At 40.9% G+C, this 17,057-nt stretch overlaps 1 protein-coding gene across 1 annotated transcript; it reads left to right on the forward strand.

Moving 5' to 3' along the window:
- Positions 1-318: 318 nt before the first annotated feature.
- Positions 319-4,967, forward strand: LOC307007211 (uncharacterized protein). Its single transcript, XM_079628975.1, has 2 exons — positions 319-1,491; positions 4,717-4,967. Exon 1 carries the CDS (start codon positions 574-576, stop codon positions 1,486-1,488), a length of 915 nt encoding a protein of 304 aa, XP_079485101.1. The 5' UTR covers positions 319-573; the 3' UTR covers positions 1,489-1,491; positions 4,717-4,967.
- The last annotated feature ends 12,090 nt before the right edge of the window (positions 4,968-17,057 follow it).

Raw genomic sequence — 17,057 nt, forward strand, 5'->3', positions numbered from 1 at the left:
TTTGTGTTTAAATCGCTTGTCTGTGTTTGAAATTTGTGTTTGTGCTTCGAATTCGCTTGTTTGTGTTTGAAGTTTGGGTCTGTGGTCGAACCGCTTTGGTTGTGTTTGGAGTTTGTGTTTCAAATCGCTTGTCTGTGTTTGAAGTTTGTGTTTGTGCTTCGAATTCGCTTGTTTGTGTTTGAAGTTTGTGTCTGTGGTCGAACCGCTTTGGTTGTGTTTGGAGTTCGTGTTTCAAATCGCTTGTTTTTGTGTTTGTGTTTCGAATCGCTTAACTGTTAACGTTAGTTTGTGAGCGTGTGAACATATCTCCGATACTACTCTCTATAAAAAATAAATAAAAAATAAAAACAATCGGATTGCTTTGATATCGCTAGTTATATCCAACTTTCCGATCTTCCGTTACTATCTCTAACGTTAAGTTAGCCCGCTAGCATTTGCACGCGTGGTCTCTCCTATCGACCGTCTTATTTACACTCGAATCACTGGAAGGATACGGGTTCTATCCATGATTTCAGTCCTAAATTAGTAGTGATATTGGTAGCATCACTGCTAATTTATTGTTCATCTGTCATAATGGCGAATACATCGTATGTGTGTCTACCTCTGAGTGCAGGTGAGGACACGTTTGAGCTGCATTCGGTGCGGTTGGAGCTGGAGTCCGTGGAGAAGCAGATCCGTGATCTGCTGGGGAGGCAGGCCGAGCTGCGAGACCGACGATCAGCGCTTGAAGCATCACGCGCCGATGCTCACAAGTCAGTGGTTAGTAACTTTTCGACTCCGGCCTCCTCTACTCCGTGTATTTCTCTGCACAGGACCCGAGCACCCCTGGTTTCGTTTACCCCGACACCGACACAGCACCATGGACCCTGGATGATGCCACAGCGGAAGACACGAGCCAGGACCAGAGCAAGGACCTCTCCGCCCCTCCCGGTCTTCGAGATCTCCACCCGGAACCGCTTCTCCCCTCTTCGCGAGACGGAACGCGACGACGCTGTGATCATCGGCAGTTCCATGGTCCGGCATGTCCGCGCTACCTCAGGTAAAGGTATGGTGCGCACTCACTGCTTTCCTGGTGCTCGTGTTCTCGATGTCGCTGCGCAGGTCCCCGAGATCCTGAACGGTGACGAGCGCGTCGGAGCTGTCGTGCTGCACGCGGGGGTGAACGACATCAGGCTGCGGCAGACGGAGGTTCTGAAGAGGGACTACAGGAGCCTGATCGAGACGGTACGCAGAACATCGCCTGAAGCAAAGATCGTCGTGTCTGGACCGCTTCCCACGTACCGACAAGGACAAGAAAGGTTCAGTAGATTGTTTGCACTAAATGAATGGTTGATGTCATGGTGTAATGAACAGAGACTGCTCTTTGTAAATAATTGGAATCTGTTTTGGGAGCGACCTAGGCTCTACCGTGCTGATGGCCTGCACCCCAGCAGAATCGGAGCGGCTGTTCTGTCGGACAACATCTCCAAGACGTTACACACCATATGACTAGTAAGTCAAAGTCCAAATCACATTCTTTGCTGTCCCAAATTAATTGATATAAGTACCAGTGTAGAACACTATATAGAAACAGTGTCTATTGCTCGTTTAGTGAGGCCAAACAATAAATCTACTGTAGGATCTAAGAAAAATCTAATTGTGATTAAACCAGAAAATCTCAATATTAGTGAACAAAAACAATTTCTAAAGCTAGGTCTTCTAAACATTAGATCGCTTACACCTAAGGCGGTTATTGTAAATGAAATGGTCACTGATAATAGCTTCGATGTACTCTGCCTTACTGAAACCTGGCTTAAACCAAATGATTATTTCGGTCTTAATGAGTCCACTCCACCAGGATACGGTTATAAGCATGAGCCCCGTCTGATTGGTCGTGGCGGCGGTGTTGCAACAATCTATAGAGATATTCTTAATGTTACTCAGAAAACAGGTCACAGGTTTAATTCGTTTGAAGTACTTGTTCTAAACGTTACGCTCCTAGATGTAAGAAAGAAATCCCTATTATCTCTAGCCTTGGCTACCGTATATAGACCGCCAGGGCCTTACGCTGATTTCCTAAAAGAGTTTGCAGATTTTCTCTCAGATCTATTGGTCAATGTCGATAAGGCAATAATTGTTGGAGATTTCAACATACACGTTGATAACACAAATGATGCGTTAGGAGCTGCGTTTACAGATTTATTAAACTCCTTTGGGGTCAAGCAAAACGTTAGTGGTCCCACTCATCGTCTTAATCATACTCTAGATTTAATTATATCATATGGAACCGATCCAACCGATATAGATATTATACCGCAAAGTGATGATGTCACTGATCATTACATGGTAACTTGCATACTACGTACGGCTGAAATGTGTCATGTTGCGCCACGTTATCGACCAGGCAGAACAATCCTTCCAACTACTATAGATAGATTCTTGAATAGCTTACCTGATCTATCTCCGCTCCTCAGTGAACCCAAACAAACAGATGAACTAGAGGAAATGACTAGCAGTATGAGCACCATTTTCTCTAGTACATTAGAAACTGTTGCACCAATTAGACTAAAAAAGGTTAGAGAGAAAACTAAAGCACCATGGTACAACAGTGCTACGCATGTTATCAAGAGAGAAACTCGTAACTTAGAGCGCAAATGGAAACAAACTAATTTAGAGGTCTTTAGAATCGCGTGGAAAGACAGTATGTCACGTTATAAAAAGGCTCTAAAAGCAGCCAGGGCTGAGCATCTCCGCAAACTAATAGAAAATAACCAAAACAATCCAAGGTTTTTATTTAACACTGTGGCTAGATTAACAAATAAACAGACATCACCTGAACAAAATATTCCGTTACATCTTAATAGTAATGATTTCATGAATTTCTTCACTGAGAAAATAGAAAGCATCAGAAACACAATTGTAAATGTACAATCTTTGACAGCGTCTTATGATTCAGCCTCAATTATCGCCCCTCAAGAACAACTACAGCGCTTTACAACTATAGGACAGGAAGAGCTAAATAAACTTATCACTGCATCTAAACCAACAACATGTTTATTAGATCCAATACCCACTAAACTACTGAAAGAAGTGTTACCTGTAGTGGAAGAGCCTCTTCTCAATATTATTAACTCGTCTTTATCTTTAGGACATGTTCCAAAAACATTCAAGCTAGCAGTTATAAAACCTCTTATTAAGAAACCACAATTAGATCCAAATAACCTAGCAAATTACAGACCCATTTCAAATCTTCCATTTATGTCTAAAATACTTGAAAAAGTTGTGTCCGCTCAATTGTGCTCTTTCTTGCAAGAAAACGATATCTATGAAAAGTTTCAGTCTGGATTCAGGCCACATCATAGCACAGAAACTGCGCTGGTTAAAATTACAAATGATTTACTTTTAGCTTCTGACCAAGGCTGTATCTCAATACTAGTTTTACTCGATCTTAGCGCTGCGTTTGACACTATAGATCATACAATACTCTTAGATCGACTTCAAAATTACACTGGTGTTCAGGGACAGGCATTAAGCTGGTTTAGATCGTACCTATCAGACCGTTACCATTTTGTCCATTTAAATGGGGAAAAATCAAAGATAACGTCAGTAAATTATGGAGTGCCGCAAGGATCTGTATTAGGCCCCCTGCTATTCTCAATTTATATGCTGCCACTTGGTAATATTATAAGAAAACATGGAATAAGTTTCCACTGTTATGCTGATGACACTCAATTATATATTTCATCAAGACCAGATGATAACACTAAATTATCTAAAATGACAGAGTGTGTTAAAGATATAAAATATTGGATGACGTGTAATTTTCTTCTATTAAATTCAGATAAAACGGAGGTATTACTGATTGGTCCAAAAAACTGCCCACAAAACCTCTTACAATACAACCTTAATCTAGATGGACGTCCTGTTACTTTATCCTCTACAGTAAAAGACCTGGGTGTTATACTAGACCGCAACTTGTCTTTTGAAAATCATATTTCAAATGTCACAAGAACAGCCTTTTTCCACCTTAGAAACATTGCTAAGCTACGTAACATGCTATCAGTTTCTGATGCAGAAAAGTTAGTTCATGCATTCATGACCTCGAGACTAGATTACTGTAATGCTCTATTAGCTGGTTGTCCTGCATCCTCAGTAAACAAGCTACAGTTAGTCCAAAATGCAGCCGCTAGAGTTCTTACTAGGTCAAGAAAATATGATCATATAACACCAATTTTATCATCTCTACACTGGTTACCTATTAAGTTCCGTATCAATTACAAAGTATTGTTACTGACCTATAAAGCCCTAAATGGTTTAGCTCCTGTGTATTTAAGAGATCTTCTATCGCCATATAATCCATCGCGCTCTTTAAGATCACTAAATTCGAGGCTTCTGGTCGTACCTAGGATATCTAAGTCCACTAAAGGAGGGAGGGCGTTTTCACATCTAGCTCCTAAACTCTGGAATAGCCTTCCTGATATTGTCCGAGGCTCAGACTCGCTCTACCAGTTTAAAACTAGATTAAAGACGCATCTCTTTAGCCAAGCATTCACATGATGCATCTCATACCTTTTATACTACAGTTAAATCAGATCAAATGCATTCATATTATGAACAGCAGCTACGCTAATTATTTCCCATCTGCCTTTTTTTGTTGTTATACAAAACAAGTTATATATAGTTATATATAGATAATATATATTTATATAATGAGTTATATATAGATAACTCAAATAGAGTCCGTCAGCTCCAGTTATGTATCCAGCCTCTCATGGAGACTTCAGATGCCCCAACGCCTGTGATGAGACGACTCGACGCCTGTGAAGAGACGACCCAACGCCGGCGATATGTTATGCCCTAAATTTCATGATTAACTAACTGTATTTTTGTATGTATATTTTTGAAATGCATTTTCTGTAAAGCTGCTTTGAAACAATGTGTATTGTGAAAAGCGCTATACAAATAAACTTGAATTGAATTGAATTGAATTGTGGTGAACAATAAATCCGTGCAAGTTAATACACGGAAAAAAATTGTTTGCCATGGTTATCTTTACAATCAAAGTCTGAAAAGTTACTTCCGGTCTGGAATGGTTCTTTTCCTGATGATGTAGGTTTGACGGCTTGGGTTGCTTAAACGCTTAACCACTCCCCTCAAACCGTTACTCTGCTATAGAGCTGGTAAGTCCCCCGCCCCTCCGTAAAACCCCGCTGGACCTCAAAGTTGAAAAAGCGTCAATGCAAGTGAATGGGAGAAAATAATTATTTTCTGGTCCTGTTTGAATTGTGCCATGAATGTGAACATATGTTGTCTGTGAAATTTTTATATAATCTTTCGTGTGAAGAATGCTACAATTTAGCGGGTAGAAGTTTGATACGGGTAGACTTTGTGTGAGAGCACTTTGTGGACTACAACTCTTCGCTGCTTTCGGCGCGTTTGAAACGTCAATACCACTAGCTCACGGCTCTAGCTCACGGATCCCGCTAGACATGGCTGTGTCTTTGGTGTACTTCACCGCCTTCTTTCAGGGAGAGGACAAAATCGTTGAGGTTGGCGAAAACCACGGGTAAGTCAACTTTATGGGGTGACGTCACATAGGCGACATGTAGTCTTTCTCGTTATGTCTTTTCCACAACTGCTAGCCGACGAATCATACCATATACTGTCAAACTTGTAACATGAAAGATTATATAAAAAATTCACAGACAACATATGTTCACATTCATGGCACAATTCAAACGGGACCAGAAAATAATAATTTTCTCCCATTCACTTGCATTGACGGTTTTTCAACTTTGAGGTCCAGCGGGGTTTTACGGAAGGGGCGGGACTTACCAGCTCTATGGGCGAGAGATGGAGAGGAGGAGTGCTGAAGTAAAACTCTGCCCTCTGTTCAATATTCCGTTTCACTCGGAAACGCGTCACAACAATTGAGAAAAGTCGTTTGCAACTTCCGGTTCACGCGAACTTTAAGTGACTGAACGCCAGTGGGCAGGGCCTATATGGTGCGCTAATTTCTGTTCATAGATGTGCTCTGGAGGTAGGCATATGCAAATGTATTTGCCAGTGTGACGTCACAAATCACTCAATATTCAAACGAGCCGTTTTTGGAGCTTGATTAAATAAATGCTTTGTTTATAATGAGGAGGGCACTTTAAGCTATGAAACTTACAGGATGTTTTAATGGTACAAAGACCTCTTATTTGTCAAAAGATCAAGGCAAATTTGATTTATCTTGTCTTGACCTCTTTAATACCATTTTCTCAAGATATCTTCACAATGATTGGATACTTTATGCAACACTGGTTATAGCTTTCTGAACATATGTGTTTACCTGCGTGTGCATGTAGTATGCACTTTATATCCAGGGCTGTAATCTCATTCCTGCTAACCTTTCACAGATGCTGTCTGGATGTGTGCAGATTCTCATATCCAGCTGTGAATATTACCCCCTTCACCTCTGCCCCGGGGTGTTAACTATTCTGCAATTCCAAACACCTGCACTGACAGATATCACACCTTACCAAGCCTATTCTGTACACCAATACATGAGTTAACTATGCACTGGAATAAATACAAGTTATATTGTTAAATTAATTATTTGACCATGTGATCGGTTTTCTTAACACATCAACACAACTTTCAGTAACATTTTTTTTTTTTTTTTTTTTTTTTTTTTGCATTGCCCATTATGCCATCCCTGTAAGTAACCATGGTTTTATATAGTAAACAACTGATAATTGAAAATGGGATATTGTAGAAAAAACAACAACATTTATTTAATCAAAACTCAACCTGTTACCAGCAACGCTATTACCCAGCTGAAGCCATAATTATATATAGTTAGTTAGTTACATCTTATGTCTTTTAGAAGTGTTTGTGTTTCTGAGTGTTTCTGTTGCAGGAGAAGGTGTAACACTCAAGCCAGCAGAGATCCTGATTGGTCTATATATATATATATATACCGTAAATATTGTCCTAATCCTGTCAATAACTCTACCCATAACCAACTTATGGTCTCATGAAAGTGTGTATCTATAGCCTACCACGAATGTTATTTCTCGTGTCATTTATGTTTTTTGCGTGCATATGCTCCGCACTGAAAACCCTTTGGCATGATTCTCACTCCATAAGTGTGTGCATAGGCTATTACAAGCCATAAAGTGCGTATAATATGCACGCGAAAACTGCGTTTCATATGCACGTAAAAACTTTTTTAGCGTATAAATGGCACGAGAAATAACATTCGTGATATAGATACGCGCACTTTCGTGAGATCGGGCTGCCATAACTCATCCTTAAAATCAGAAGGTAAATGAAGTATGCAGCTGTCCAGCAGGTGGCACCGTTGGCCATCTGATAGGCTGTTGGCTCCCTCAGGATTGGACCTCAGGTGAAAACACCTCACCACACCGGGCTAAAGAGAGCCTGTCTGCTTCATCGCTCTGGTCCACCCTGTCATTTCAGATCTGTGCAGTGGTGAGAGGACAGACAAAAGAAAAAGAGAAATACAGTCTGGTACACTGACGGATTAGAGTATTATTTGTAGTTATTTTACTCTTATTTGAACAGCTAATGGAAATAGGAAGGAGCTCTGGATCACATAGTAAAAAAATTTAGTAAATAAAAATTGTTTCCACTAATATTTCATTGCAATGACATTTTTTTTTAATTCAAAATCAACTAAGTATTAAAATCCAGAAATTTTAACTGGATAACATGGTGCCTGTGATGTCACAGTGATGACATTTTACTTGCTTTTATTTTAACACATAATTCTCAAGCCTGTCTGATGTTTGTTTGCATCTCACTAAATAGTCAATCCCCCCAGTGTCCAAGTCATTTTCTAATTTATTAAAAATAGACATGATGTTTTTTCCCTTCATTCAGTCTTTTTTTTTTTTTTTTGTTAGCCTCTCCTTTCTTGGGAAATTAAAATGTGGATCAAAGGTTGACTCTGTAATCCAGGGGAGACTTGTAGGAAGTGTCACTTGGCAGGAGTTAATTAGGAGACCACCTCTGGGGTACAGTTACTAATACCACCCTGCAATGTATTAACATGCAGGAAATTCATCTGCACTCTCTTCCTGTCAGATTCCCAACAAGAGAGAAGTCTTTTACTGTCTTTGTGGCGTCACGGGGGTTACATTTATTCTGCATTTCAAACCATGCCTGTAAATATCCAGAAATTGACCTGGTGGAAGGTTTGTTGGATAAAAAGGATATTTAGGTGGTCATGTCAAGATATTCTTGGCCCTGTCTTAATGATATTAAGACGCGTTTTGGTCGATCGGATCTCAGACGAGGGAAATACATTCCCGTTTACACCTGGTGCTTCTTCGAGTCTGTGGGCAGGTAAATGTACGGGATTTTTCAGAACTTTTGATTTAATGGATGAAATAAGATCACACAATTTACATATGAACGCACCAAAGACGACGGAAAAGCACATAGAGAGCAGCAGCTTTAGTTTCTGCCCTGACAGCCACAAGACAAGCTGAATGCTGTGAATGTGTGTTAGAAATCAGAAATGGTGAGAGAACATTGTGCTTGGTACATTTTTCATCTTCAAACCAAACTCCCCATAATGAGTAGGTGGTCTTTTGTGGCTGTTCGGATGCATCCGAACACATGAACGTCTAAAATACGAAAGCAATACAAAAGCGTATGCATTTTTGAGAAGTGATCAAAAGTGGACAAGCTCAAAGCGTTTTAGACCCCGTTTACAGATTGATGGGAACAGAGATAGAGCAAAGTGGGTAAAAAGCATGAATGGAGACTGACTTGAAGGTTATCCACTTAAAATACAATGAAATAGATCATTGATTTGTTCACAATTGCCACTAGTTACTTTCTTAATGCATATGCCTGGTTTTATTGTGAATGATTCATCGACGATTCATCCGCAATAATTTGCTCTACCTCTGAAACGACTTTCCTTTTTAGCTGTCTTGCATTCTCCAACCCAACCACTTTTCCACAACGCTATCTCACGACCAATTTGTGACCAGAGTGATTAAAAGGTGGCTAATTCATATAAATTCGTTTGACTTCACTCGTACGACTTCACTCGTACGACTTGAATTCGTACGATTTGTCTAAACACACGTGATGGGTAGGTTTAGGGGCGGGCTCAGGGGTAGTTCATTCGTACAAATTCATATGAATTTGGCAACTCGTAAATATACGATTTAGCTAAAATTTAGAGTGAGGTCGTATGAATTGGTATGAATTAGCCACCTCTTAAAATTCGTAAAATACGAATTGCCGTGAGATCGGGTTGACTGTTCCTCATTGAATATGGAATATTGAAATTGGTTGTGAACATTTTATTGGGTTCTCCATCTCAGAAGAAGAGACGTTTGTGATGGTGGTAGGAGGCTTCTACCTCAGAAACGGTTGAAAAATGGTTTTGGCAGTATCAAATGATTAAAAACTACAAAGCAAATGATACTTCACGATTGCCTCAACGTGACCAAGTTTTTTGATAAGTGAGTCAAAGCAATTTTCATTTGTGTTTAACTGGTTGAACCTGGATCATCTTCTCTCCTCTCCTCTCCTCTCCTCTCCTCTCCTCTCCTCTCCTCTCCTCTCTCTCTCCTCTCCTCTCCTCTCCTCTCCTCTCCTCTTCTCTCTCTCTTCTCTTCTCTTCTCTTCTCTTCTCTTCTCTTCTCTTCTCTTCTCTTCTCTTCTCTTCTCTTCTCTTCTCTTCCTCTTCTCTTCTCTTCTCTTCTCTTCTCTTCTCTTCTCTTCTCTTCTCTTCTCTTCTCTTCTCTTCTCTTCTCTTCTCTCTAAGACAGACATGTATAAGGTAAGACTATCCTCTCCATCTTTAACCTTATGTGTAAGGTTGTTTATAGGTCACAGATGCAGTTAAGTCCTCCCAGGGCTGTCCATTAATGTTAGAACTGCCTGCCCGTGTGCATGAATGTGTGTGTGGGTCTGAATGCATTCTGATCACAGCCTCTGAGTGGGTCTCATGTACGACACATTTCTCATCTGCTCGGACGTGTGTGCTGTCCTCTACTGCAGTCCAGGGAGTGACCGGCTCTCTCTGGTATATAAGCAACTCGCGTCTGCGTGACCTTTCTGAGTCCGTCCAGTGTGGAGCAAGGAGAACAGAGCGGATAAATGGAGAGAGACAGACTCAAGCCAGCACTACACTGACACCGCTAAGAGGACAGGACAGAGGGGACATTGGCACAACAATGGAAAGAGAAAGAGACTGAGTGCGTCAAGAACAAGCATGAGGCAAAGGGAGGGTCTCTCCCTCCCTCGCTGTGTCTGGTCCTTCTGAAATACGATACTAATTACATTTATTGCCTCCACAAACTCCATCTGAAATTACAGAGCAGGGAAAGGGGAGGGGGTGACAGAGGAAGATCACGGAAGAAGAGAGCGAAGGAGGAAGAAAGGTCAACGGGACCGGGTCTAAAATAGAAGGCGAGGCTTCCATTAAAAAAGCATAAAACAAAATCCATACTTCTAAAACCCTGAAATTAAAACGCAGCGACTCCTGTCAAAACAAGGTCAACGCACGTCTTTCGAGAAATAGACTAACTTATTCAAGGTCGTGCCTTTCTTTCTTTTCTCTCACAAATGCTTTTGAACATTTGTTCCTCTCTTCTGGTTCAGTTAAGAGATGATTCATTTGCTTTTCCCAGAAGGAGGAGAAAAGGATAGAATGAATCATGAGACAAGTAAGACATAAAGTCCAAAAAGTTTAAGCTTTTTGTTTGGTCAAGCTTTTATAACCGGATAAAGGCTGGAATGAAACTCAGGATGAATATAGTAATCTATGAGTCTTCTGGCCTTGTTCCAACCCTTTGTCTCATTTAGTCTAGTTTCTTTCAATCATTTCTCTTCCTTATGTACGTGCTCTTTTCTTCCCCATCTCTTCTGATTTTCTCTTCTTTGCTTTCCCATGCCATCTCTTTTTCTTCATCTTCTCGACTTGTCTCATCCTTTTGTCTCCTCTCTTACTTTCTCCTCATCATCTCTTGTCATCCCCTCTCTTCAACATTTTCCATTCCCTTCCTCATCTCATCCCATCTCTTTACTTCTCTTCCTCTGTCTTTTCATCTCGACTTGTCCCATCCCGGTCTCATTTCATCTAGTTTCTTTTGACACTTTCTCTTCCTCATCTTTTCTTTCTCTTTTCACTTTGACTTTTTAAATCTTTCCTTTTGTATCATCCCTTCCATCATCTCTTCCTCTGCACCATATCTCATCTCATCTCATCTCATCTCATCTCATCTCATCTCATCTCATCTCATGTCTTCTGTCTTCTGTTCTTCTGTCTTCTTGTCCTTTTCCTTCACCCTCACTTTGTCTGAACCATCCCCCTTCTTCATCTGGTTTTGTCTATGCTCTTCTGTTCCTCATCTCTTTTTTCTTGTCTCTTCTGATCCTCCTTTAGCATCCCTTCCATCATGTCTTCCTCCGTAACTTCTCATTCTGTCTCATCCTTTCACATAATTTCTCCTTTTCCTTTCTCTTCTTCATCTTGTCATCCATTATTTATGCTTCTCTGCATCCTTTCCTTTGTGTCTTCTCATCTTGTCCCCATCCCTTTCTCTCCATTTGCCTTTGCTCTTCAAAACTCTTCTTTTTCACGTCTCATCTCTTCTAATCTTCCTTATATAGTGTCCTATATGACCTTACATTTTGTGCATCTTCTCATTTCGTCTCTTCCTCGCATCTTCTCTTCGACATTTTCCCCTCCCCTTCCTTTTCTCATCTTGTCTCTTCCTCGTCTCTTTAAAACTCTTATCTCCCTTTTAAATGTATAACTCGCCTGGAAATTATGCCTTCATTTTATGGTCTTTGAAATATGGCTTCACAGAAGATTAACCGAGGCTTGATTTACACAGATACAGCGAGCGTGATTATTCATATGACTTTATTTGGTGTGAGGCCTAACCTTTTGGGATCGCCTGTTGAAGGTCGCTTTTGATCAAATTACCGTGGACCCTCACTGAGAGAGAGAGAGAGGAGAGAGAGAGAGAGAGAGAGAGAGAGAGAGAAGTGAGTGTGTGTGTGTGTGTGTGTGTGTGTGTTAAATAAAAAACACTGTCCCTCATGTGGCCAGCATACCAAGCAGTGTGTAGTGTCACGTTAAGATGCATCCTGCATCTCTCCAACCTCCCCTAATGACCTAGCTTCTCTCTCCTCCCTCTCCTGTTGCACCAGAAGGATGATTAACTGAGTGTGTGCATGCACCCTCTTAGAGCAAAGTCATGAGAAGCCCTTTTTGATTGAAGGATTTTTGTATAAAATGCTGCAAGATGAGGGCCTTGAGCCACAGTACCTTGCCCTAAACGTCCCATATGAGCAAAAAAAAAAAAAAAAAAAAACCTTTGCAGAACTTCAAAGAAGAGATCTTGTAACTTTGGTTCGGGGTACTTCTGTAAAGGATGCCTGAGGCCTTTCTTGTTGGGTTCCTGTTTGCTTTTATGTGAAGTGATGCATTTATTTAGCCTTGTGGCATTTCAGCGCTACCTATTCTGTCAAGAGAGAAAGGACCCATTAACATAACATCTGTCTCAGACTTTGAGTTTTTAAGAGACTCTTGTACTCTGAAATTCATAGAGGCTCTGCTCTGAAAAGAATAGTATGCTTACTGCATATGGCAGAGTGCTGTTGTATGTAGTATTGTTTACAAATAGTATGTGAAACAGAATGTAGTACGCTACTATCTATAAACATGTTAAATTGTTGTCATTTATTACATTTATTCGTTTTTGCTTTGCGCTGCGCATCTTTTACAGGGAATAGTTCATCCAAAGATTAAAATTTTGAGATGGGAGAAGAAGAAAAAAGTGTTTGCTCGCAAAACTTTTGTTCCCCTAGGAATTTTGCATTTGATAGTATATGAGGTGGGAGCAGAAACTATATTTTTATGCTTTTGTGATCCGAACGAATGCCAAATTTGTTTCGAGCCAGATTCCGTAACACTTCATCTTATGCAAACATGGTCACATTTAGAATAACAAAATACATAATGTAAAGGGAAGGCTGAATTATGAGGAACAGAAATGATTTTGTTTATCTGGGTTTTCAGGCTATGCAAACTGTTAGTTTACTTCACCTCCCGATCCGAGACGTTTGTTCTTTTGTCCTGTCACATCCCCATATAGACTCAGGAGGTGAACTAATCATTTTTGTTTCTGGTACAGATCCTATGGGATGTTGCGCATGTGCGGTCAACACAAAATGAACAAATCACTCTCTGAGACAACTCGTTGTTCCCGAGTCATATTAAGATTTGTTCAAAATGACCCATAGTGCACACTTGCATTGTGGGATACAGTGTGTAGTGCTCACATTTTGCGCAGGTACGCATACTGTTCACAGTATACATAATGCAATTTTCTTACAAAAATAGTAGGTAAGTAGGTAGTATGCATTTGCTGCATAGCTATCGTGAGTGTTCTAGATTTGCTGCATCACTTGGTCTTAGTATTGGTTCAAATTTGTGTATAGTGTGCTTTAGTATCCGCTCCTGCGTGTTTGCCAACTCCAGAAACAGTTTGTCTTTGTTTGAGGGGTCCCCTTTTTGCCCATGACAGGTGTGTGTGTGTGTGTGTTGTGTGTGTGTGTGTGTGTGTGTGTGTGTGTGTGTGTGTGTGTGTGTGTGTGTGTGTGTGAGGAGAACATCCTGACTCATTGTTTCCCAGGTACGGCTCATTACCGTCTGCGTGTGCAGAGCTTGATGTATCAGCTGAAGAAGCGTGCAAAGAGTTATGAGCTCTAACTCCATCTCGTCTCCTCCTCTTGACTGTCTTTATTACCAATCATTACCGTAACAACCGTAGAGAGTGTGTGTCTGTATTTGTGGGCGTATATGTGTTTGTCTCAAGCCAAAACCCTGACAAGTGAGCCATCCAGTCCCCTTGGGTGTGCGGCACTCCTGTCACCGAGCCTGTATGCTTTTTCTTTATCGTCTATGACCTTCAGAAGGCCACAGCTGCCGGACGGGCGCCGCCTCACGCCAAACCCTCCCTCGTGCTCTTTACGTTCACCTGACCATGGGTATCTGTCCTGTTCAGTCTTTAGATAATCAATACAAATGAACTGAACGCAGAGCATTCATAAACATAAGGTTGAGTTACAAAACCAGACCTCATCTTTAATGAATGTCTCTCTCTCTCTCTCTCTCTCTCTCTCTCTGTGTATGTGTGTGTGTGTGTCAGTGACCTCTGGGATCTTGTCATCTGGGGTCTGATTGAATCCGGAGCAATCAACAGACCACTCCAGCCTTATCTAATATTTAGTAATGGATGTCAGGTTAACCCTGTTAACAGTTACTACTTTTTCAGTGCAAAAATAATAACCCTGACTCCATCCACTATATTTTCCTTTCTTTGCATTCTGTTGTCTTGCATTCTGCTGTTTAATGCAGTAGTATCATGCATGCATGTTTTGCAAATGTCACGCTCCATTGCTTCTCGGCGTATTTCTGGCCTCTGCTAATTTACTCAGTCTCTTCCCTTTTCTCTCTCGACATCTTTCTTTCAATCATCCTTTCTTCTTTCTCTCCAGCTGCTGAAACCACCTGTCTCATTATAACTGTGACACCCTGTCTTTTATTTTTTCGCTTATATTAATTTACATCCAGTCCCTTGGGCGCCACAAGCAGCCAGTTTCTCCAGTCTCTCTCCCTCTCTCTCTCTCTCTCTCTCTCTCTCTCTCTCTCTCTCTCTCTCTCTCTCTCTCTCTCTCTCTCTCTCTCTCTCTCTCTCTCTCTCTCTCTCTCTCTCTCTCTCTGATTGCATGTTGAATGTGTGCTATCGTCATTTCGGTCTGGGATGTAATAGGCTGTGTTAAACACTCATAATCGGTCTCATTTACGAGGCGCTGGAGCGGCTCTGAAAAGGGTCGCGCTCTGATTTCTACCTCTCAGGACCACACACACACACACACACACACACATATAGAGGCTGTGCCACACACACATTTTGCTGGAATTCACCGAAGTGTACGTTATACACCGTAGGCTGCAGTGGGCCTTGGGTGTTGCTTTAGCAACCTGTCAGTGCTGATTTATTGAGATGGGAACGCACAGCTGGAAGTCACGATTGCTTGGGTGCAAAACAGAAATTAGATCAGGAGTCCGTACAAACCTCTTCAAGGCAGCTGTCGGATACATCATGTGCATGTTTTCTTTACTTGTTCACCTGTTTTGAGCATGATAAAGTCCTAAAATATGAGAAGTGCATTCAGAGCATGTGGTTGTTTATCCTGGCACAGCCGATAGCAAAAATAGCTAAATAAGACCTCAAAATGTGTATAACGTGTGTGTGTGTGTGTGTGTGTGGTCCTGGTTAACCGATAGGGACAAAATGAAGAAAACAGCTTATAAATCATACTAGTGATCTTTATTAAAACTGTAAAAATGCAGAAAGTTTTCTGTGATGGGTAGGTTTAGGTTTAGGGGATAGAATATACAGTTTGTACACTATAAATATCATTAGGCCTATGTCTATGGAAAGTTCCATACGTGTGTGTGTGTGTGTGTGACAGCTTTTTTTAAAAGCTTATTTAAAACTTTTTTTTCTTTTTTTCTGCAATTGGTGATTAATTACACACTTAAAGGATTAGTTCACTTTTAAAATGAAAATTCTGTCATCATATACTCACCCTTAAGTTGTTTCAAACCTGTATGAATTTCTTTCCTCTGCTGAACACAAAGGAAGATATTTAGAAGAATGTCGGTAACCAGACAGTTTTTGGTTCCCAATGACTGCCATAGTATATTTTTTTCCTACTATGGAAGTCATTGGGAACCAAAAACTGTCTGGTTACCGACATTCTTCTAAATATCTTCCTTTGTGTTCAGCAGAGGAAAGAAATTCATACAGGTTTGAAACAACTTAAGGGTGAGTATATGATGACAGAATTTTCATTTTAAAAGTGAACTAATCCTTTAAAGGTTCTCTAAGCGATCCTGGGTGACGTCACTTCTTGTTGACGTTCGAACTATTGTCAAACAAAACGGAGGCTAGCTAGACCCTCCCTCCTCCTCATCCACGCACTAACCCCCCAAACCCCACCCCACATCATTCTTGTCGGTTATTGGCTGGAACAGTGTTTGTTATGTTTCGTGGTGCGGGTTAGTCCAGTTTGTTTTTGTTGCTGTTTGTGGAGCCTGGGGTGTCTACAGAGGCCGCGTTTTTTTAGAGTGTGTTCAGGAGACAGACAGCTAGCGGATAGTGAGGAGATATTTGCTGTATGTGACGAAAAAAATTTTGGCCTAAAAAATGCGTGACATCGCTTAGAGCACCTTTAAGCATTATGAAATCTGCTTTTAATATTTGCCTATAGGCCTATTTCTTCTTACCACTTTCTTCCAAGACCAAATTATCTGAGCTTATACTATCCTTATTAATTTCACAGTGTTGTATTCTTACTGTACGTAAACAACTATGTCAGTTGTTTACGTACAGTGAGTTGAGTAAGTAAGTTTTAAGTTGAGCATGAAAACTTCCCTTGCTAACCTCCATCAGCAGAATACCGTTCATAAACACAAGGTGGCACTGTTGCTCTTTAAAACTCCCGCTCTCTGAACTCACACCACCGGACCATGAAGTCTCCTGGTATTATCACTAGTTGTGTGTTATCTACTCTGGATCCCTCCTATTGTACTACTTTAAGATAAAGGCGGCGTGTGTCGGACAGCTATCATTCTCTAGCATCTCTCAGATACACTCAGGGTTTGACAGCGTGAAGGCTGTTAGCGCGAAGAGAGAGAGAGAGAGAGAGAGAGAGAGAGAGAGAGAGAGAGAGGAGGAAATATTAACAGATGGCTCCATAGCCGAGCTGTAATTGACCGGTGGCAACAAACCACCATGGCTCTTCTTTTCTCAGCAGGTAGCCTCTTGTTCACACTCCAGCCATGTTACTATGCGCTGATACGTTGATGTGGTGTATGGTGCCGAGAATGCCTGTAATGACCCCTTATACAATAGCACTTCACTTCATGACAGACATATAGATTGAAAAGCTGTGATTATATCTATGGACAGCTTGTCAGTTACAAAGAAACATTTGCCTTTGTATCAGGCATCTTTGTTGTG

This window comes from Phoxinus phoxinus (genome assembly GCF_949152265.1).
Source record: "Phoxinus phoxinus genome assembly, chromosome: 11".
NCBI lineage: Eukaryota > Metazoa > Chordata > Actinopteri > Cypriniformes > Leuciscidae > Phoxinus > Phoxinus phoxinus.